This window comes from Filicampus tigris, chromosome 18 (assembly GCF_054856515.1).
Source record: "Filicampus tigris isolate MCC_2025a chromosome 18, RoL_Ftig_1.0, whole genome shotgun sequence".
Taxonomy (NCBI): domain Eukaryota; kingdom Metazoa; phylum Chordata; class Actinopteri; order Syngnathiformes; family Syngnathidae; genus Filicampus; species Filicampus tigris.
Genome location: NC_141234.1, coordinates 13700874 through 13723217, shown reverse-complemented (window position 1 = coordinate 13723217; position 22344 = coordinate 13700874). Strand labels below are relative to the sequence as shown.

The window sequence follows — 22344 nt, the reverse complement described above, 5'->3', positions numbered from 1 at the left end:
TTAGAGTATTTTTCCTCTGTACTATGGACAGGCTAAAATGAGTGTTCCTCATACTTTTTATGTAGATGTAAGTTGGTGTGTATATACATGTGTATATATACATGTTACTGCGTATATTTACATAGGTTTGATCCTGAATGTTTGCCGTTAATGTTATACTTTAATGGCTACATTATGCCGCCGTCTCTGCGTGACCTATATCTTTGCTGCTGTAACACTGTAAATTTCCCCACTGTGGGGTCAATAAAGGCCTTCTTATCTTATCTTATCTTATTTTCACATGCATGCAGTCGCCTATTCTTAGAGTTTGTTTTCATTAAACCAATTTAAGATGAAGTTAATATTATGTCCAGTGCAACAAAATATTTGAACCATAGGCAAAGATCATTAGCTCCATGATACACTGCAGACATCATTTGAAGAAATTATGAATAAAAATAAATAAATAACTGAGCGTTGGGCATGTCAACAAATCAACATCATTTGATGACAATTCATCAGTTTCAACATATGGTAATCTAATGTTTAAAGGGAAGTCAACACAAACATTTCTTTATTTTAAAGAATATGTTCTATGCAAGCCCACTAGTTTCAACAGGGCATTCTGATAAATATTGCGTTTGTGGAATAAGCATTAATGCACTAGTTTTTAGCCATTTCCGGGGGCGGCCATTTTGTCTTCTGTCGACTGAAAATTACATCACAGCTGCTCACAAAAACCAATCACGGCTCGGATTCAGAAAAAAGGTCAGCCGTGATTGGTCTCTGTGAGTACTTGTGATGTCATTTTCAGTCGACAGAAGACAAAATGGCCGCCCCCGGAGATGGCTAAAAACGAGTGCATTATGCTGCTTAACTTATATTCTACAAACGAAAAATTAATCACAATCCAGTGTTTCAACCAGTGGGCTTGCATAGAACATATTCTTAAAAAATATGTTTGGGTTGATTTCCCACTTTAAAGAATTTTCTGAAGTTCTTGATAGTCTGCATCTAAACAAAACAATCTGAAATTGCATGGTTGTATTTTTGCTGTCAATTTAGCTTTTAGTAGGAAGTTTCCATGGGGTAGGACAATTTTGCAGAACAGCGGTCCACGGAGGCTACATGAGGAGGAGCCTTTGAAGACATCGAAGGACTCAGCCTGCGAATTGTCCAGTTGTCTTTCTACATTCCAATTTGGAAACCACGTGCGGTCGAGTTGCACCACCCACAAGTGACGTCATGCGGTCGAAAATGCGGCCGTGGGAGGACGCAGCCTGTGAATTTGGACAGCCAATGTCGGCAAGGAAATACTTGCTTTGGAAAATACTTCCTGCTGCCTGAAGAACCCGAGTTCGATTACTTTATTGCTCAAAAATTAACGCCGTTCGTCACGCCGTTATACTTAAACGCCATTATTCCCAACCCTGATCACTTGTTTTCAAGTTGGTGGAAACTAGATTGTTGTACATGTTATTGACCACTTGATGGCGTCATAGAGTAAATGAATACTAATGAGGTGTCAATACTGTACATGTGCCGGCAAAATGTATCTGGATCCAGATGTTTTTATTTTGTGCAACCACTTGAGGAAATAAAATAAAAATAAATAATTCAACAAGGATTTTTTATCAATGCACGAATGTCAGTCCAAGCTGTTCTCCTCGCTGGCGTGGCGTCGAAGCATTGTGCCTCACGCCAGGAACTTCAACTTTCACTTTCCCTTTTATAGCGTTAGGACGTGTCAAATTGTCGAGCAATCGCTTTGCAATCGGGGTGTCAAATTGGACTTTGACACATGTGACTGCAGGACCACAGCGTACTTAATTGCCACCCCATTTGGCAAATAGATCGCCAGGAAAAGAAGTCTGTTTCCAGCCTTTTGCGTCCATTCGTAGTCGGCAGAAGAATCACGGCTTGGTTGAATTCAAACGTTGTCGTTTTCATGGCTCTCTCGTGGCCGCAGCCAAAGGAACAATTGAATCTGGAAACTGTCATGTCATGTCATCTTCCAAACCGCTTATCCTATACAGGGTCGCGGGGAGTTGCTGGAGCCTATCCCAGCCGTCAATGGGCGAAGGCAGACAACACCCTGAACTGGTCGCCAGCCAGTCGCAGGGCACACACAGACACTGTCACTGAGCGGGAATCGATCCCACGCTGCCCGCACACAACTCAGGCGTGTGTACCACTACACTATCAGTGGACTCTGGAAACTGTTTATTTTGCAAAGTTGGCCTCGGAAATGACAAAATAAACACCGGTGGGGAGTTTTATTACGTTTTCTTTAACACAGCTAAAACTACTTTTTTATGCCACTCGTAATGCAGTGTAATGTGTTTATTGGCACTGAATGAGACGTAGACGTCAACTCGTTTCTGGTCATGTGATTTCCCCGAAAGGACCAAGCGCTTGCTTCTTACGTCTCCCACCAGCAGGAAGGGAAGTGTCGCTGTTTCAGCACAAGCAAGCAAGCAAAAAAAAACCCACACCTGTGCTTCTTTTCATCTCGTTTTACGCACACTCGACTTCGTATGAGCCACAGAACAAGACGACGCGACGCACGCAACGCGTAAGTGACGTCATCGCCCGGCTGCCGTGTCACGAACTGAGGTGGTGGGCGACTTCTTTCAGTTTGCTGTGGTTGGACTGAAAGGAACGGAAGATGTGGAAGATGGTGAACTTGTTTGGAGTGTTTGTGGTGGCGGTGCAAATGCACAGCGTGACGCCTGGTAAGTGCACAACTTGACTCTCGCGATCAGCTTGTTTTTCACAGCTTGACTTGACCGAAGGAAGCAACACTTGCAACTGCTCAGGACACAGTTCCTTCACCGCAACACTCGCAAATTCATCACTAGTTGCTGAAATCGTTGGAGGATGTGCAAACACAGTCAACGCAATGATAGAAAAAAGACCATCGAACCAAGAAGCAAATAGAAGATATGTATACATAAGCAAACGTGTTCAATTAACGTGCCAAATGCGGAAGTCGCCAAAATAAACGACGCGTGGGCGTCTGTTGGCAAATCCATTGAGAAGTTTGGCAGAATCAACTTCAACAAACAGAAACATCATTGAAATGAACAATTTTGCCGTTTGAAATCATTGTTTCCTGGAGGAAGTTTTGAAATGTTTCAATTTGAAACACAATTATGTCAAATAAGAATATTTGGGATTTTTTGGGCATCCAATAGACAAAATGTTTTTGTTTTTTGGATTTATTTAGTGCTTCATTTCCGAACTGCGTCATCTCCGATATTCCACACTTGCCAGAATTGGAGAATTTGGTCATCAGAGTTCATCTCATATCCATCCATCCATCCATTATCTGTACCGCTTCTCCTCACAAGGGTCGCGGGGCGTGCTGGAGCCTATCCCAGCTGTCTTTGGGCAGTAGGCGGGGGACACCCTGAACTGGTTGCCAGCCAATCGCAGGGCACACAGAGACAAACATCCGCACTCACAATCACACCTAGGGGCAATTTAGAGTATCCAATCAACTTACCATGCATGTTTTTGGAATGTGGGAGGAAACCGGAGTGCCCGGAGAAAACCCACGCAGACACGGGGAGAACATGCAAACTCCACACAGGGAGGCCGGAGCCGGGATCGAACCCGCGACCTCTGAACTGTGAGGCGGACGTGTTAACCAGTCGACCACCGTGCCGCCTCATCTCATATCATCGCTTTTAATATACAAAATATATGTAGAATCTATTTAATAAGGAAGTCGAAATTATAAATGTTTAAAAAGCACATTTATGAAGGCAAAGGCAAAATATACTCAATCATAATCATTGCTTTCAAAATAAAGGTGTCGAGAGTTGTTTCAGCTCTAGACAGAATCATTTCAGACATGAAGAGTGCAAGATTTTTGGACATCAAACAAACAAAATGTTTTTGTTTTCTCTTTCAGTGATTCACTCGCTCAAGTATTTTGACACAGCCTCCTCGCAGATTCCAAACTTTCCAGAGTTCTTGAGTTTTGGTTGTGTTGACGACGTTCCGATTACGCACTACGATAGCAAGAGCAGGAAACTGAAAGCCAAACAGGACTGGATGAACAAAATCACAGCCGAGGATCCGCACTACTGGGAGAGAAACACACAGATCGATATTGGTAATGAGCAGATCAGCAAAGTCAGAGTTGAAAAGTGGAAAGAGCGCTTCAACCAAACTGGAGGTTTGTTTCCCTTCAACTTTCGACGAGAAAAAGACATTTCATGTGCTCAGACACTCTTTTGCAAGCGTGACCTGAGGTCATAAGGGAGACGTTTTCAGCATTTTTTTTCTTCATCACATTTTTCTCATCTGAACAATTCTCCCCTTTGACTCCTGATTACGCTGGTGAAAAAAACACCTGCAACCTTATCTCAGCACACTCCGTCACTTCAACGTGTGTGTGTGTGTGTGTGTGTGTGTGATTGTGTCAGGTGTTCACATGGTCCAGATGATGTCTGGCTGGGAATAGGATGATGAGACGGACGAGGTGGACGGTTGGACTCACTTCAGTTACGACGGAGAAGACTTCCTGTCGCTTGACTTGCAGACGCTGAGATGGATCGCAGTCCAGCCGCAAGCTTTCCCCAGCAAACTCGATTGGGACCAACGGGACTTCGATCTTCAATACAAGAAGCATTACCATACCAAGGAATGTCCTTCTTACTTGAAGAAGCACGTGAGCAATGGGAGGGACGTCCTGATGAGAACAGGTAGCAGCACGCCCCCTGGAGCAACACGGCGGCCATTGCAAGCTGCACTCGCTGCCTTCCCCTCACACATTCTCCATCTTTCTCCTCTCACACATTCCATCTTCAATCATTTCACGCTCCTTCTCTTTAACTTTCCCCATTTTTACGCATGTCACACAGATGATCCATCTTTTGCACTCTCACACCTGCACTCCATCATTCTCCTCTCACACTAGCTTTGCTTTGGTCCTCTCACACATTCTCTCTATTGGTCATTCTCTGACACTTTTTATCCATCTGTCATTCTTTCCATCTTTTGTCCTATCACACATTCTGGTCATTTTTTCTTCTCTCACACATCCTCTCCATCATTCGTTCTCTCGCCGTTGGTCCTCTGGCACATTGTGGCCGCCTCTCCCCGCGCAGAGCTCCCGGCGGTGTCCCTGCTGCAGAAGACGCCGTCCTCTGCCATCACCTGCCACGCCAGCGGGTTCTACCCCTCCAGAGCCGCCCTTTTCTGGAGGAAGGACGGCGAGGAGCTCCACGAGGACGTGGAGATGGGAGAGACCCTCCCCAACCACGACGGAACCTTCCAGACGACGGCCCACCTGAAAGCGCAGCTGGCGGCCGAGGACGAGGGCCGCTACGAATGCGTCTTCCAGCTGTCGGGCGTCAAGGACGACATGGTCACCAAGCTGGACGGAAGGAGCATCCTGAGCAACGCGCGCATCATCGCAGGTGAGAATCCTCGCCTGATGTCGTCCTTCTCACCTCTTCCTCTTGGCTCTCGTCCAGAGGAAGAAGTCGGGAAGACGACGCTGGCCGTCGCTGTCCCCTTGGCGCTCCTCGCTCTGCTGGCTCTGCCGCTGCTCGCGCTCCTCTTTGTCAAGCGGCACACAAGCCGAGCGGGTGCAGGTGAGCCACGCCAATGTGTGCCTGCCGCCGCCGCCGCCGTGCACGATTTGGGACCAAAACAAACGGACACTTTCTTCCTCTTTTTCCCTAGCATCCAAGTACACTGCAGCTTGTAAGTCAAACACTTCCTGTCAAGCTCTGATGTCCAGCTTTGCTGCAAAGCGGTCTTCGTCTCTCGCTGTCTTTGCAGCTGCCCACGCCACTTCGGAGCTCACTCCCGGGCCCGCTTCCGAGTGAGACGCGAGTGAGTTAGCTGACGCAACGCGAGAGAGGTGTCTCCGTCCAAGCGCTTTCCCATCACGATTGGCTTTGAAAACAGAAGCAGCATTTATTCTTCCTGGTGGAAACTGTTAAATGTTTTTGCTTGCTTTTGTGTAGTGGGGGGGGGATTTGTTTGAGTTATAAAAACTTTCGGCGGCGGTGAGGCGGCCCACTCGTGTATTGGGACACTGCGTCCTTCAGTAGCCCGACGCGCGAGCGGGCGGCCGGACCACGAGTGGACTTACCCACTCCGGAACTCCTGGCAGAGATCATCGCTGTGGGTGGTGAGGGATCCGAATGAGTGCCTGGGTCGGAAGCAGCAGCAGACGTCTCTGACCGCGGGAGCGCGGTAGTTGGAGCAGGAGAATCATTTGCCAGTGGGGCAAATAGTTTTTTCAGTACCAGTTGGGGTCGGGGGGGTGTTTCTCTGCGCCTCCTGCCGCGGGACACCACCTCGACCCAGGTGGCACCGTGCAATAGTGTTGTGCAGGATGGCCCCCGGGCAGGCAGCTGGATCCCAACTCAATGTCAATCAGGGGAGCCTCGGTCGTCGCCGTTGCCGTCGCCGTTGCCGTCGCCGTCAGGGCCCCGCTAGAGATGACGCGATTCATGACGACGGCGGACAGTTGGGGGAATCGGGTCGTAAAAGATGAGACGATTGACTCTCTTTTCCGGAGTTCTTCTGACAGGCGCAGAACATCCTCTCTCGGGTCAGCAATTGTCTTGTTTGCTTTTTCCAGCAAGCTGTCCAAGTTGTCGCCGTTGTCGCTGTGATGGGGTAGCATTTTGCACTAGCCCCAGGCTAGGCTATTGCCGATGTGCGTATGCTAGCGGTATGCTAGCTATTCGGTACACGGGCAGGAGCGAGTCCGTAAGTTGACGTCCAAAAAGTAAAAATGTAAAAAAAGAATAGTAAAAACGGAGTGTAAATAAAAACGTGAGGTGAAGTCAAAAAGTAGGTAAAAGTTAAAAAGTGCAGTCGTTCCTCGGGTTCCTTCGATCGACCGGCTGTCAGGAAGTCGGACATCCGTCGTCTTTATAACTTCATATTTATAATAGTATTGTATTGTATTGTATTTCTCATTTTTATAACAATATACCTACCTTTGCACCCCAAAGTACATAGAGAGGGAGAGAAAGCGAGAAAGATGTTTCATAAGTAGGCTGTGAAATGTTTTTTATACAATCACTATTTTTCTTCGTATTAAGGACCAGGCTCTTAAGGGTTAAAGCTTCAAGACATATCATTTGAATATCGATCAATCAAAATTCTTGTCCCGCCTGCTTCATTTGCATGCAGTCCACAGGTTAAACATGTTAAGTGTTTGAGTTGCATTAGAGATATTAATGGTCACATGTTACAGTTCACATGTTAACTAGTAAGTGCCAAAGGTCCACTGGTTAAACCAGTTAAGTTTTTTCTGACCTTACTAGTTAAGTTGTTGGGTTAAAAATTGATCACTAGCTCACTAGTAAGGCTCAAAATGTTTACTAGTTAAGTTGTAAATGCAAAGATATCCACTAGTAACACTCGTTGGTTTAATTTTTCCCTCACTTGTTAACAAGTGAAACGTGTTTCCTTCTCGTAAACTAGTTCAGTCCAGAGTGAGTCACTAGTTAGCTAGTGACACAGATTTTTATTCAACTAGTTAACGAGTGTAAGGCTTTTTGTCTCTCTGGTCAGACCCAGAAATGAACTTGTGCAAGATTTGGCTGAACATGTTTGGCATTTTTCCTACATGTAGGGCTTTTCTTTTTACTAGTTAAGGTTTATGCAGCACTAGTCAGTGACTGTGCAAAACTTGTTCAACATAAATCTAACATGTAGGGATTTTTGTTGCACTAGCTAATGTTTTTTGCATACTAGCTGGCATTTACATTGTACTAGTTAAACAAAATTGCTTACTATTTTACATGTGTGCACAACTAGTGAACTTGTACAGTGCCGTAACTGGCAAACATGTCATCTAGGAAAATTGTATTATTTCACTAGTTAACTTGTTGTGTGCACGTGTCAGCTAGTGTGCAATTTTGTTAAACATGCTCAGTCAAAGTCTGGACCAGTTCATCATTGAGCCTGGCAAGTGAGACAAAATATCTTCCACTTGTTATCTAGTGATAAGAAAATCAGTGTCACTAGTTAACTAGTGACTCACTCTGGAGTCAACTAGTTTACGAGAAGGAAAAACATGTTTCACGAGTTAACAAGTGAGGGATAAATTAGACCAACTAGTGTTACTAGTATATATCTTTGCATTTACAAGTTAACTAGTTAACATTTTGAGCCTTTCTAGTTAACTTGTAAGGTCAAAATAGAATGTACATAGTTAAGTAGTCTGGATTTCTGCATTCACTAGTGAACATGTAACCCAGGGGCGATTTTAGGTTCAGAGCTTTGGGGGTGCTGAGCACCCAGAGTGTCTGGCTGGTTCAATTTTTTTTTTTTTTTTTCATTTCACTTAAAGTGATTTAGGATCATTCATTGAATATTTTCAAATTTTCACGTTAATGCTTAAACCAAATTCACGTAAAAATAAGAAAAATGAAAAAAGGGACAGTGTTTTTCACAGGACAGCGACGATATGTCACCTCATATGAAACCACAATTTGGCTCTTTTCATCAAAAAACGGGTGTAAGAAATCTGAAATGTAAAAGAGGAGTGCGACTCACCAAATGTATTTTTTCCACGGATATTTCTGGCTGCTTTTGACTGACTCAAGCAGTCTTCTGTCATTTTGCGCAGCCAGAGAGAAGTCCTGACATGACAGGTGGAGTGATTGCCGCTTGTTCTGAGATTGACGCTTTATCTGATCTAGGATCTGTCATGTGTAGTACCGAGGGTCTCCATTACGAGCGCCATCATGTGCTATCACTGTTTAAGAACCAGCAATGTATGTTCGAGCATGTATACATCATACAAGTAAAAGACATTGAGCTGCCAACCCGTCTGTGTCCGTCGTTATTGACAATCGATCGCCATCCATAGCGTCACTAAAAGTATCTTATATCACAGGATCGGTAGATTGCACTTTTCTGTATTTGCAAGAGTTGATAGCCAATATGCGGGACATTTAAGGTCCCGTATGGGACAAACAAAATTAGCCCAAAATACGTGACATCCCGGCTAATATGGCACAGTTGGCAACCCTAAACCACACGCATAGCTTACACACACTGTCATGTGGTGCGTCTCGTCAGGGTGATGTGTGATGTAAATCTATGTTGGTTAAAGCCCTAGTACCATCAAGAGGGAAACGCCTAATGTGCAATTTCGTATTTTGAATACTAGATGTCGACATTACTCAATTGACTACGATAAACTTGCCAGTTCAGACAACCCTATATAAGGTCTAAAAGGTTTAAAAGCACAGATTCTAGTAAGAATGAACATACCAAAGTCAATGCTCATATAATTGGTCCACAATAACCTAAGCACAGATGTGCTACAAGTTTATAGAAGCAGTATATGTTGCTAGCTCAGAAAGTGCTTTGTGTATTAAATAGCCCATGTGCATTGGCTCTCAAAGAATGTTACATGCGATGTAAAAGGGAACAAGAACCAGCCTGTTGTCTACATAGGAGAGAATGTGGCAATAAGAATTGCATTTATATGTTATCCATTATTTTGCTTGCTTGGATATACAATGTTAAGTGCTCAGATTATTTTATCATGTATGTCTTAGAATAATTGTCTTGAACGGTCACAATGTTGATCCATTTGTCACAAACATGTTATTCACTTGGGAGACAATGTACTTGTTGATCCTTAGATAATGAGGGGTTTGCTAAAGTTAGTCTATAATTAAGTGAGCCAAAAAGAGCCCTGGGTAGGGGAAGTCATCAAGGCTCTACGCCCTTTTTCTTCACTCCTGCCGCAGTTACAAGAAGATGCTTTGACAAGGAGATCATTTTGCATTTTTCTTGGGACACTTTTCTAACTCCCAAGCAAGAAGGATTATTTCTCCTCCTTTTTGGACATATCCAAATCACTGCTTCAATAAGGTAACTGAATAGAATTCACTTTATATCGCACGCTTAAGAAATTGGCCAGTCGAGCATTTGAGTTTCTTACTTCCCAATAGTTCCTTATTTTTATCAGGTTTGGGGCGATTAAGATTTGATCACTCTTGAGAGCTCACTTAAATCAAAACTACTATTTAATCATTTTTATTCCCTTTGCCTGTTATCACTATTATTTCTTGTTTTTATTATTTTATCCAATGTTATACTTGCCTTTAACATTAATTTTAAATTTTACATTATATCCTATACTATTAAGGAAATCCTTATTATTATTTTTATGACTGAAACCCATCATGTAATAAAACTTACAATCATCCAATTTTCTTGCTTATTGACTGTATCCTGCCTTTAAGGAATTTATGGTTGATAATAAATTATTGTTTGATTACTTACATTATTAAATTAAATGTTATGAATTTATTTTAACACTACTAATGTCATTCTACTGATTAATACAAATACATCAAGTAACTTTTGCTGAACAAACGGCTAAGACCTTAATGATAAAAGGTCTCGTTACCATCCTATGTAATTAATTAAATAGCTTACTCCGGCTAGATTTAAAACAAATCCATACGGTTTTAACAAAGACTGTTAAACTTCCTAAGTCAGTAACAAGTGTGACGATTCAAAATGAGTAGGAAGCCGCTGTAAAAGTATAGTAGTCATATTAATAATTCTTAACTCTGTTACTCATTAAGAATGATTAAATGACTGAGAATTGGATAAGATAAGGTAAGAAGGCCTTTATTGATCCCAGAGTGGGGACATTTTCAGTGTTACAGCAGCAAAGATATAGGTCAGACAGGGACGGCGGCATAATCTAGCCATTAATGTATAACATTAACGGCAAACATTCAGGATCAAACCTATGTAAATGTACGCAGTAACATGTGTATATACACATGTATATACACACCAACTTACATCTACATAAAAAGTATGAGGAACACTCATTTTAGCCTGTACATAGTACAGAGGAAAAATACTCTAAGTGACAGTGCTGCAGTGCTGCAGTGCTGTAGTGAAATGTAAGGAACAGCATTGGGTAAAAATAAAACTAGACTAACAGTAGTGGGGAATGTTGAGTATTGCACGGTATGAGCTCAGGTGCAGGACTGCACAATTGCACTAATGTCCGCCAGTTTGTAGAGACTACACAATGTTCTTGTTAAAGAGTCTGACAGCAGCAGGCAAGAAGGAGCGGCGGAATCTCTCCTTTGCACAGCGAGGGTGTAACAGTCTGTCACTGAAGGAGCTGTGGAGTGCTGTTAGGGTGCCCTGGAGGGGGTGGTACGGGTTGTCCAGCATTGATGACAGCTTGGCCAACATCCTCCTGTCCCCCACCGAGTCCAGGGAGCAGCCCAGGACAGAGCCGGCCCTCCTGACCAGTTTGTCCAGCCGCTTCCTGTCCTGGGCCGAGACGCCGCCTGCCCATGTGACCACTCCCTGGAAGATGACCGATGCAACCACCGAGTCATAAAAGTTCCTGAGGAGTGTCCCCTGAACCCCAAAAGACCTCAGTCTCCTGAGTAGGAAGAGTCTGCTCTGACTCTTCCTATAGAGGGCGTCTGTGTTGTCGCTCCAGTCCAGTTTATTGTTCACACCCCCACACACACACACAAACACCCCCCCCCCCACCCCCCACACACACACACACATAGACAAAACAAGTTCATAGTGTTCCAGCTGCTTTCGCTCCCCTTTCCCTTAGAGCTGGAACACCTTTGTAATCAGGGACTCCGAAGAAAATAAAAAGAGAGGAGGCGCGGGAGCCGGGCAGAGGGTTTTAGGAACTGTAATCGTACACTTCCCTGTGCTCTCCTTGCAAGTAAAAAGACATTTTTGTTGTCGAGTGTCTTCTCTCCTCATTGTGTGCATTGTTTACTAATGTCTCACTTGGTGTGAACCTGACAGACCTGTGTTGTCGCTCCAGTCCAGTTTATTGTTCAGATGAACACCCAGGCACTTGTAAATTGAGATTCTCTCAGCATCTGTTCCCTGGATATTCACTGGTGCAGGTGAAGAGTGATGCCACCTACCGAAATCCACCACCATTTCTTTGGATTTCCCCGCATTGATCAGTAGGCGGTTCTCTGCTGGCACCAGTCCACAAAACCCTGAGTAGGTTCTCTGTACTCCCGATCATCTCCGCCTGTGATGAGGCCGACAATCGCAGAGTCATCAGAGAACTTCTGCAGGTGACAGGTAGGGGTGCTGTAGTTAAAGTCCGAGGTGTAGAGGGTGAACAGGAAGGGAGCCAAGACAGTTCCCTGCGGGGCCTCCGTGCTACAGAGGAGCACGTAAGACACACAGTCCTGTGTCCTCACATACTGTGGCCGGTTTGTGAGGTAGTCCTGGATCCATGTGGTGAGGTGTTGGGCCACTATACTTTTACAGCGGCTTCCTACTCATTTTGAATTGTCGCACTTATTATTAACCTAGGAGGTTTAACAGTCTTTGTTAAAACCATATGGATTTGTTTTAAATCTAGCCGGAGGAAGCTATTTAATTTATTTCATAGGATGATAACGAGACCTTTTATCATTAAGGTCTTAGCCGTTTGTTCAGCAAAGGTTACGTGATGTGAATGTATTAATCAGTAGAATGGCATTAATAGTGTTAAAATAAATTCATAAAATTTTATTTAGTAATGTAAGTAATCAAACAATAATTGTTTATCAACCATCAATTCCCTAAGGGCAGGATACAGTCAATAAGCAAGAAAATTGGATGATTGTAAATTTTATTACATGATATGAATTTAATTTAGTCATAAAATTAATAATAATGGTTTTCTTAATAGTATAGGATAAAATGTAAAATTAATGTTAAAGGCAAGTATAACATTGGATAAAATAATAAAACAAGAAATAATAGTGATAATAGGCAAAGGGAATAGAAATGATTAAATAGTAGTCTTAATTTAAGTGAGCTCTCAAGAGTGATCAAGTCTTAATCGCCCCAAACCTGATTAAAATAAGGAACTATTGGGAAGTAAGAAACTCAAATGCTCGACTGGCCAATTTCTTATGCGCGCGATATAAAGTGAATTCTATTCAGTTACCTTATTGAAGCAGTGATTTGGATATGTCCAAAAAGAAGGAGAAATAATCCTTCTTGCTTGGGAGTTAGAAAAGTGTCCCAAGAAAAATGCAAAATGATCTCCTGGTCGAAGCATCTTCTTGTAACCGCGGCAGGAGGGAAGAAAAAGGGCATGGAGCCTTGATGACTTCCCTTTTTATAGTCTGGTTTTTGGGAGGCTCTTACATTAACTGTGCATGTGTTAAAGCTTTTCTACTGAGAAAAACATGTTTTTGGCGCTGTCTCTTTAGTTAACCACGCATGCGTCAAGGTTGTTTTTCTCAGTGGTTTGATGAGGTAATCAACCAGTGTTTTTCCACCATCTTCCCGAAAGTCTGTGTTGGTTTGATCATTCTTTGTAAACAGGGCTCTTTTTGGCTCACTTAATTATAGACTAACTTTAGCAAACCCCTCATTATCTAAGGAAGAACAAGTACATCGTCTCCCAAGTATCAGGAGTCACACTCCCCACTTCCACAGTGACATCAGGAGACAGCGGCCTCCTCGACGGGGAAACAATGCTGACGACGGGAGTTCGTTGGGCAGCAGTGGGAGCGGAGGCCCCTGGCCCAGGAGCCCGGTTCGGCACAGCAGTCCCCACAGCCTCCGGAAGTGAAAGCCGTTCAGAAGGTCCCAAGGGTGATGGCTCCGTCTTAGGGCTCACAAAAATGCATGAGCCACATCTCAAATGGGCAGTCATCCGGTAGGAGCCGTCAGGTAAGCGCCAGGTCATGCAAAGCAATGGGTGAACTGGGCCCAAAAACCAGCCAGCAACATCATGGACCCTTAGGGGTACTTGAGGTATACATACTGTTGCTTGCGTTAATGTCCTAGTACTTGCCAGTTCGGTGAAACCCTGCCATAGCCATTCCTGCCTAAACAAGGGGTACTCAGAATTGTTCACATAAACACCTTCAGGATATAGCCATGACTCGTTCACCCAGCTACGCGGTGACGGGACGCAGCAGTGCCCCATGAAGGTTCGACCTGCGACCCAAGCGGATCGGACAAAGATTGACCCACAGAGGACGCACTGCAGCTGGAACATATCCTGTAACATACACAAAGTCAATGCAATATATTTATATAATCAGTTTTAGACTCGACTCTCCACTGGAGCCATTCGTATCAATTCTCGATCAACAGCGGCGGTGACGGCGGGATTATGTCCGGAATCCAAATTGTCGGGCGAAGGGGTACCCTTAAAATGCGGGCTCGAGGATGTCGTCATCCACCCCATGTCAGTAGTGTTAGCATTCCGTGGTGGGAGGGTAAAAAAGGCTGAATATGTGAAGAACCAGGCCATCAAAACCAATTGGTCAACCATGCCAGTCCAGAGAAATATGGAGATGACACCCCAAACAACCCCCCATAGGACCAGCTTGGCTGTTCGTATTTTCCAAATTATTTTTCCAGTACTACCGGGGCACTTTTGGAGGCGGAAGACCAAACTCATAATATACAAGTCCAGGGCAATAGCCAGAACGCCTTCCAATACGACCGCTCCGTAAATAATGTCAAAGACGAACATCGAGGTTAAGTCCAAAACCATCCAACATAGAAGTAAAAACGATTCCTCAATCCCTGTGGGTAATTTATAGACTATCATAATACAGCCATGCATGTAAACCATGAAGAGTCCTAGACCAAGGGTATAAGTAGAAAACACAAACCGGAGGACCAGGACCTTTGTCACGGATGCAAGCAAAAGGATAGGTCGTGTAAACTGCGACAAATACCACTGACCAGTACAGCAATGACATAACCATATGATAAAAATCATCCAAAATTCTAATTCACTACTCACGTTCCTTAAGGCGCCTGGTCTTCCAAAAGTGCCGTTAGAGTTACCTTCGCAAGCCATGGTTCGAAAAGGTTACCTTCCCACCAAGGAGTGTATGGTGTGTGAGCCGGAGTCTGCCTGAGACATCTGCTGCCAGGGCACTGTATCTTATAGGCGCTCTGGCCCCGCCCCACTCCCCGGCTCCTCCTCCAGGTCTGGCACCTCCTTTTCTTTCGACACCGCCCTTTCTTTGGACTGTTTCCTGACACCTGCAGCTTTCGGGGGTGAGACCATTATCTTGTATTTCCACGGCATTGGTCGTCCATGCACACCTCTCTTGATTGCTGCAAAGGCAATCATGGCAGTGATTATGAGTCCAAGTCCTAAGAGCAGCCATACTCCTGCCTCCTTGACAAGGTCGAGCAGCCAGGATCCAATATCAGCAAGTCCTTCAGCCGCCACTTCTGCCACTTCTGCCAGGGCGGAAACAGCCATTTTCGCCGTCTGGACAATCACTTTTCCAACTCTCCCGTACCACACACATTCATGGAGGTTAATTCCATGGTCACATGTCATCCAATGTTCATAAGGGGAGTAGCAAGTTCCGTTATTATAGATTCTGTTTGGACCGACCCAATCAAAACCTATAATTTCACGGCCTTCACATAAGCTTTTTCTGAAAGCGTGTCCCTCAATTATTTGTACTAGAGGGTCGGGTCTATGCGGAATATATTGGCTATCTCTAGGGGTTGTCTGCATCCCATAATCCCTATCCCACTTTATACAATCTAATCTATCAGGGGGAGAAGTTTGAATCCATTTACCGTTTACATTCCTATTCCATACAGCCCCTTCAATACTGGCGTAATCCTTATTCAGCTAGGTACACCTCCACATGGCCGTCTCGCGAGTTGACATGAATGCATATTTTTACAAATCATGGCCCACAGTCTAGGGTTGGCGTAAATATCAGGTGGTCCCGACGGCCACGTGTCTTGTTCTTAAGAGTATACAGTTGCCATGTATTGATATTTAACCCAGTAACTTTTAGTCATATTCAAACAAGGTATTATAAATTCTTTCATCTCTTCCTTGTTGAACGCCCACCATGTGCGAATTTCATCCCTTGTATGAAACTCCTTCCTGGCCTGAAGTGTTCCTTTAACAGTTCTGTTAGCAACCAAACTTGAACAATTATATATCCACCGAGTAAGGATTGTACCTTGGATTTCTTCCAAAGGGCACCTTGCCCACATGCCAGTCTTGTAAATGGAGTCTAGAATATATCATTAACATTACACAATGGTCAATCAATCCAAAATCTCTTTGTGGTACATTCTTTAGATCATCAGGATTTGGGAGCCGTTGTGTCCACATTCTTATTCTTGCTGGTTTTAATTGATGTAAGTTCTTTGAAACTTCTTCTGGGACGTAGACTTTCAGTTCCTTCTCCCATATCCAGGGAAAGGATTCATTTAGCCAATGTTCATTGTCCAGTCTGATTCTCAAAAATGGTCGGCCGCACTCCAGTGGACCCTGGAGTGCAGGTCTTGGCGGGTCACGGGTCCTCTATGAACCAATACATGGTAATGTTCTTGGTAAGTTTTTTCAACATTCCAATAGCAAGGATGGACGTTTATGGTTCTTGTACAGTCTTTAGTTCTGTTTCTGACAGGTAAGGAGCGTATTTCCCGTTTATTTATTACTGACTTTGGTGTCCTGGGGTTAGCGGGACGAATAATGGGAGGCATAGTCATTACCTCGATGGCCTTAGCGGGGGGTGAAGTCCTCAAATCAGCTGTAAATGTGGCAGATCGATAATACTTCGCCGTGTCTATAACCTCCGTGCAATTGAAGGTCAAACAGCTCCAACATGGTTCCCAGCCAGGGCGCATCTCCTCACAGGTGTGATTCAAGGGCGCTGCCACGGAGATAAACTCTTTGTCCATGTCATCACGTTGCTTCTCCACCCAATATCCGCTGCTATTGTCCGGTAAAGGTATACAACTGGAATTAGCGTACCACATAGGTTTCCTGCTGCCAATCTTCAGCCAATTTTTCCTGACGATTCGGGCCTCTGTCCGCTGCAAACAAAATACTTGTACAAAAACAGTATTATTCATTGCCGCAGGGATAACTTGTTGGACCACGTGCGTGGTGCATTTTCGTTTGGTTCTTGATGGGTACGTGATATAGTCTTTTAACAGTTTAATTCCTTCTGTGAATTTCGCCTTCAATGCTTCCAAATTGTTCTTTACGTAATCCCGGTACCGTTACATTGCCTGACAGCGTATTGCACCATTTTCTGCTTTCAGACCATTCAACGTTGGTTGTAGGTCAAGTTTTCTCATCGTCCTCATCAGTTTTTGTCCAATTCCATTCTTCAGCTGTTATGTCGGTGTCAACCGATGTTTGGTTGAATATTTTAGTATTGCCATGCTGAACTTTCCTCAATTCCGTAGGGTCATTACCAAGTCTTTTAGCAAGGTCTCCATGGCATATCAGTCCTAACACGACAATCGTCAAGATAGCGCCAATTATGAAAGTCGCTGATATCATCCATTTATTCCAATTCCGCGATTCCATCCTATGCTTGTGTAAGCAATCTCTCCATAAGGGAAGACTAGTGTATGTCCCACCTCATTCCCAGGTTGTCCACGAATTTCACTTGCAGGTGTTTCTATATCAGGTTCTTCATAACGAGGTTCCCGGCAAGTTTCCATATTGCACCACATTACTGTATAAACGAATTTGTGGGCCTACCTTCTGAGGTTGAAAAGCAGGCGCTGGGGTCGACTGTGGTGTAGTATAGATGTGATTTTTTGATGTCGAAGGGTTACGTTGCTTAGGCGTCTCATCCAAATCCAATCTCTTGTAAGTGGGCGGTGGGAAATCATAGATTCCATGTCTGCTTTCCTCTTCGCCATTGTCCGACACCATCCGTTTCTGGTCACAACTGTTCATCAAGCATTCAGGTTATTGTAGTTATAGTTTCACATTGCTCCACCCCATTGTCGTGGGCCGGACCTTTTACTGCTTTTCGAAACTTATTTCTGATTTGCTTTTTCTTTAGAGGGGGTTTGCTTTCGTTCCTGATTCATCAGCCTTAATCGTTTTCTAATTTCCTGTATTGAATTGTTCATCTTTGTTGTCTGATCTATTGTTGCTCTGAAGATGAAGAAGGTTGCGGATCAGTCGGTCTATTCCAAAGGCGGGAGAGTTGTGTCTTGATCGCCTTTTGTCCTTGTCCCGCACTGTCCTTGTCACTGCTACTTAACTCCAACTGAATTATTCTAGGGCCGTCCGAATCATGCTCCTCCTCCACAGGGGAGGAACCTTCTCGCTCAAGCGCATCTCATATCATATTTCTTCGGCGCGTGGCACGGTTGTTGACCAAGTCTAATGCCCTTATTTTCCTGGCATATCCTTCTGGTTTTTTCCCTTGTATTTTAACATCCTGTTTAGGCAATTCTGGCCACTCTTCATTCCATTTAGGGCACCCTCTCAAGGACCGATGTCTCTCCCTGTTTGGTAGTATATGACCTCGCCGATTACAGCCTAGAAAGGGGCAGCCACTCTTTTTACGAGTGTTGGTGAATGGGCCTTTGGGTAACCTCATCTTCCCGTTATCCCAGTCCTGGTCACTTGAGGGTCCCGCTCTTCCCTCCCTCGTGGGGGTAGAGTCTTCACTTTCCATACGACGTAGTTCCATTGCAGCCACACTAGCAAGTGTGCGAAGCCTTCTGTCATCTCTTATGGGGGTTTGAAAACATGCTCTGACTTCGTCTTCGGGGCATATTATCATTTTTACTCCTAGATAGTACAAGCCCTCATAGGGCACTACAGCCATCATGATTTGGAGCTTGATCCAAAATTCGTCTCTGCCTCCCGTATCTATAGAACCATATGTAGGACGCACATTTATTATAGCCACTTTAGCTAAGTACTTTATTTCTTTGGTATTCATATCTAAGGCTGTTCGATAACTATAGACGCTATCCTCTACTAACTCGCGTTCTTGAGGAGCCTCGGGTAGAGGCAACACTGGGACATCTTCCTGTGACATTATGTAGCTTATTACATGTGCCCAAGGTTTCCCTGGTCCTGGCTCAAAGAAAGCGGAATAATACCCATGCTCCATGATGGGGTCTCTTCCTAACACTCGTTGTTTTAAAGATAACATGGTCGCTGCTGGAATGGAATCTTTGATTAGGCGGTCAGGATAGGATTTCTCCCTCCAGGCTGGCCAGTTGTTGTGAAGCAGTTTCTGGAGTCCCGTCCCATCATCATTGTTGTCCGTCCGAAAAGAGTAGGATAAGATGGTTTTCAGCAGGCTTATCGGGGTGGCCGCCTTTGTTACTTGCCATCCTTCAGCCTCTCCTGTTCTTACCACCATGCCACTTGAGAGTCTTCCCCAGCAACTTCCGCAATACAATAGACCTTGTGCATCCCACAGGCAGTTACAGTCTTCCTGTCCCCTGCTTTCCTGCGGGTCTAGGTTTGTTTGGGCAAAAATGTTCAATTTGGGCAAATTTTTCATTCGGCAATCTCCGCATATAAATGCATCTAGTACGTTGGCTGAGCCCAACACCCTTGGAACAGTCGGATTATGCAACCATTCAAGGCTGGGTCCAATCCATCCGGTGGCGACTGTCTCGTCCCTTCCGCAGACGACGCAGCCTACATCGTCGTGGTTCCAACAAAACCCTTCCAATCTCATGGAAAGGAATCCTCTTCTAGCATTTTCCAAAAGTTTAAGTGCTCTTCTGGCCATTATTCCACTCAAAGTTCTCCGAGTGATAACCGCTCCTTTTACCATGGCCATTCTGATAAAAGGTGGGACGGCTCCGTCGTTCTCATCTCTCCTTTATTTCCTTAATTTAGTTTTACTCCTTGGCTGAGCTGAATTGACTGGTATTGGTTTCAACTGCTCTACCCCTTGGAGTCCCTTAAATCTTAGCCGCACTGTATTTCTATGCAGGATCTCTTCATCAATGTCAGAGGAGTCGTATTTGGCCTTAACAGCTTGATTGCCGGATAAGTCGCGAGACACACTGCCTGTCCCACCATAAGGGGACGCTCCTCCTTCTGTGGGCTGGTTATCTCTTTTGCTCGGCCTCTCTCAGGGGAGACAAAGGGGCGTTGGTTCAATTCCTCTGAGGGGACGGCCTATCTGGCCTACTCCTCCCAATAAGGTCCTTGACCAACTCTACTAACTACATACTCCACTCCTTTCCATTAGCGTTCTTCCCCAGCCAATGTTTAGTTAGGCCAATGGTTCGTCCAGCCGCGCCGTTTGCTTGAGGGGTATAAGGTGGTGAATAAACCCTCGTTATCCCCCAGTTCTGACACCACCTATCCACTGCAGCTTTTTTAAAATGTGTTACATTGTCTGTTCTTAATTCTTTAGGTATCCCGAGCCACATGCAGCCCTCTTCTAGTGTTTTAATCATGCTATTGGCATTGGCTCTTCTTACTGCTTTCAGCCCAAAATGTCCTGACACCGAATCCACAAGCACAATAAGGTATTCCTCACCTTTTGCGCCATTCACTCCCATGGGGCCTGCTCCGTCCATGCAAATCGACCCCCATGGTACAGTGCTTTTGATGGGTAATCCGTCCGCTCGTTGTCCTCGGCGTCCTGCGTTATACTTGTTGCACTGCCCGCAGTCCCGTAAAACAGGACGGATTCTCTTTTCTGGGATCCAAAGTTCCAGTCTTTCCAACTCCTTCTTTATGGGTAAGGCACCTCCGTGGCCTAGCGCTTCATGTACAGCCGTGGTTACCTCGCTCACAAGCTCATCTGGGACCACTTTTCTTTCTCCGGGGGTATTGTCCCAAACGTCTGATCCTACAACTATTCTTCTTCTTTGTTGGACGTATTTATCAACTTCATCATTACCTTCCCAGTGGCCCCCTCCTTGGTATGGGCCTTCTGGTGGACAACATCAATGTGTATGTTTAGCCTTAACTCGGCTATCTTTTTCCACAATTCACTGTGGGCTACTGGTTTTCCTTTTGCTCCCTCATAGCCATTCTCTTCCCAAATGGCTAAATCTTCTTTGAGGGTTTGTGCACAACAATGACTGTTGTCTGTTATAATCCTTACACGTCCCACATATACTCTTATAACTTCCAACAGTCCCTCCAATACTGCTGTAGCTTCTCCGGCTTGGGCGCTGCCAGGAGTTCTACCTTTGCGCCGACATCTCTCCTTTCCATTCTGTTTCAGGATGAAGCCCCAATGAGCAGATAGGTCTTCACCCTTCTTAGATCCGTCAGTATAAAGTACCCATTCATAGGGTTTTTCCAGTTTTTCTCTTGGTGTTACTTGTTTCTTGGAAGAGGGTTTCGCTGGTCCTATTTCCAAGTCGGGGTCGAGTAGGATATCTTTCCACCTCCCCCATCTCACATTTGTTGCTTTAGTGCTTTTGATGGTGGTCTTACATAGATAGCGATGGACTTGGCTCTGGGTGATTACCTTCATCCCTTGTCCCTGGGCTAGGTTTTTAAGCGTTCCCCAATATCTTGCGAGGACCGCAAGTTCCACTTCTTCTTGGGGAAGCTTTTTCTCCACACTGCTCAGGGTAAAGGTCCATACGGTCATCAGGCCAGCTCCCTCGTTACTCACGCTTACCATAGCATTGTCTTCTTCACAGCCTATTTTAGCAACTAATCTTGTGTCTAGACTTTCGGTTCGAGTCTGACAGCATTTTCTACTGCTTTCTTCAGTCCTTCCAAGTTCTCTTGGTCTTTTGCTGACCAGATCCATTTCTTGGATTTTTTATCATTTTGATCTTTGCGTAGATGGGCATAGAGGGGTCTTGCATATTTCTGGTAGTGGGGAACATGATCTCGAACATAGTTACATAGCCCGAGTATCCTCTGCAGGTCATTTTCGGAAGTTGGGGGTACAATCTATTTTCCATTTTCTGCCAATATCCTTCTGAAAGTCCCTAGTTCTCTGACACTTGGAAACCCAAGTAATCCACATGGAACCTAGCAAGTTGGCATTTTTTGAGATTCAATTTCAGTCTTGCTGTGGAGACTCGCTCTATTACGGCTTGTAAGGTATTCAAGTGTTCCTCTTCTGTGTCATTTGCTATGAACACATCATCATTGTAGACTGTGACTGGTAATCCTTCCAAAATTTGCAAGACTGCTGATTGAAATACATTTGGGGAGTTCTTATATCCTTGTGGTAACCTCTGCCAAACGTATGCCTTTCCTTTATGTATGAACGGCGTCTTTCCTTGCGATGTTTTGGCGATCCTTAACGAGAAAAATCCGTTGGCCAGGTCAATGCATTACTTGTATTTTTTCACTTTTAACGTTTTTAAGGATGCTTGGGGGTTGATGAGGCTCGCTCGATTAGCCACCGCTCGGCGGTTGAGAGCTTCGAAGTTAATAACTGGCCTCCAACCTCCTCCACTTGCTTCAGGCTTTTTGACAGCTTGAATTGGGCTATTTGTTATGGGATTTGGTTCTTCTCTGATTATGTTCAACGCCAATAATTCTTTTACAATCATGTCCATTTCAGCGACAGCATCTGGGTTGAGTGGATACTGTCTTACTGGTGGATGCACTCCTCCGCTGATGGTGTG

General features: G+C 44.6%; 1 protein-coding gene and 1 pseudogene across 2 annotated transcripts; one reads left to right on the top strand and one right to left on the bottom strand.

The window, feature by feature from the left end:
- The first annotated feature begins 2233 nt into the window (after nucleotides 1-2233).
- On the top strand, nucleotides 2234-8792 carry LOC147132637 (uncharacterized). 2 transcript variants are annotated; one of them, XR_015082120.1, is made up of 7 exons: nucleotides 2234-2714; nucleotides 3899-4165; nucleotides 4416-4694; nucleotides 5100-5411; nucleotides 5469-5588; nucleotides 5680-5700; nucleotides 5779-8792. XR_015082120.1 is itself a non-coding variant. In XM_086014745.1 (5 exons), exons 1-5 carry the CDS (start codon nucleotides 4540-4542, stop codon nucleotides 5834-5836), a joined length of 666 nt encoding a protein of 221 aa, XP_085870871.1. In that variant the 5' UTR covers nucleotides 4470-4539; the 3' UTR covers nucleotides 5837-8792. The 2 variants fall into 2 exon arrangements, 1 of the variants encoding a protein (XP_085870871.1); XM_086014745.1 differs by lacking the exons at nucleotides 2234-2714; nucleotides 3899-4165 and having other exon boundaries at nucleotides 4470-4694.
- A 6116-nt stretch (nucleotides 8793-14908) lies between these two features.
- On the bottom strand, nucleotides 14909-16117 carry LOC147132636 (uncharacterized; annotated as a pseudogene).
- Nucleotides 16118-22344: the final 6227 nt, after the last annotated feature.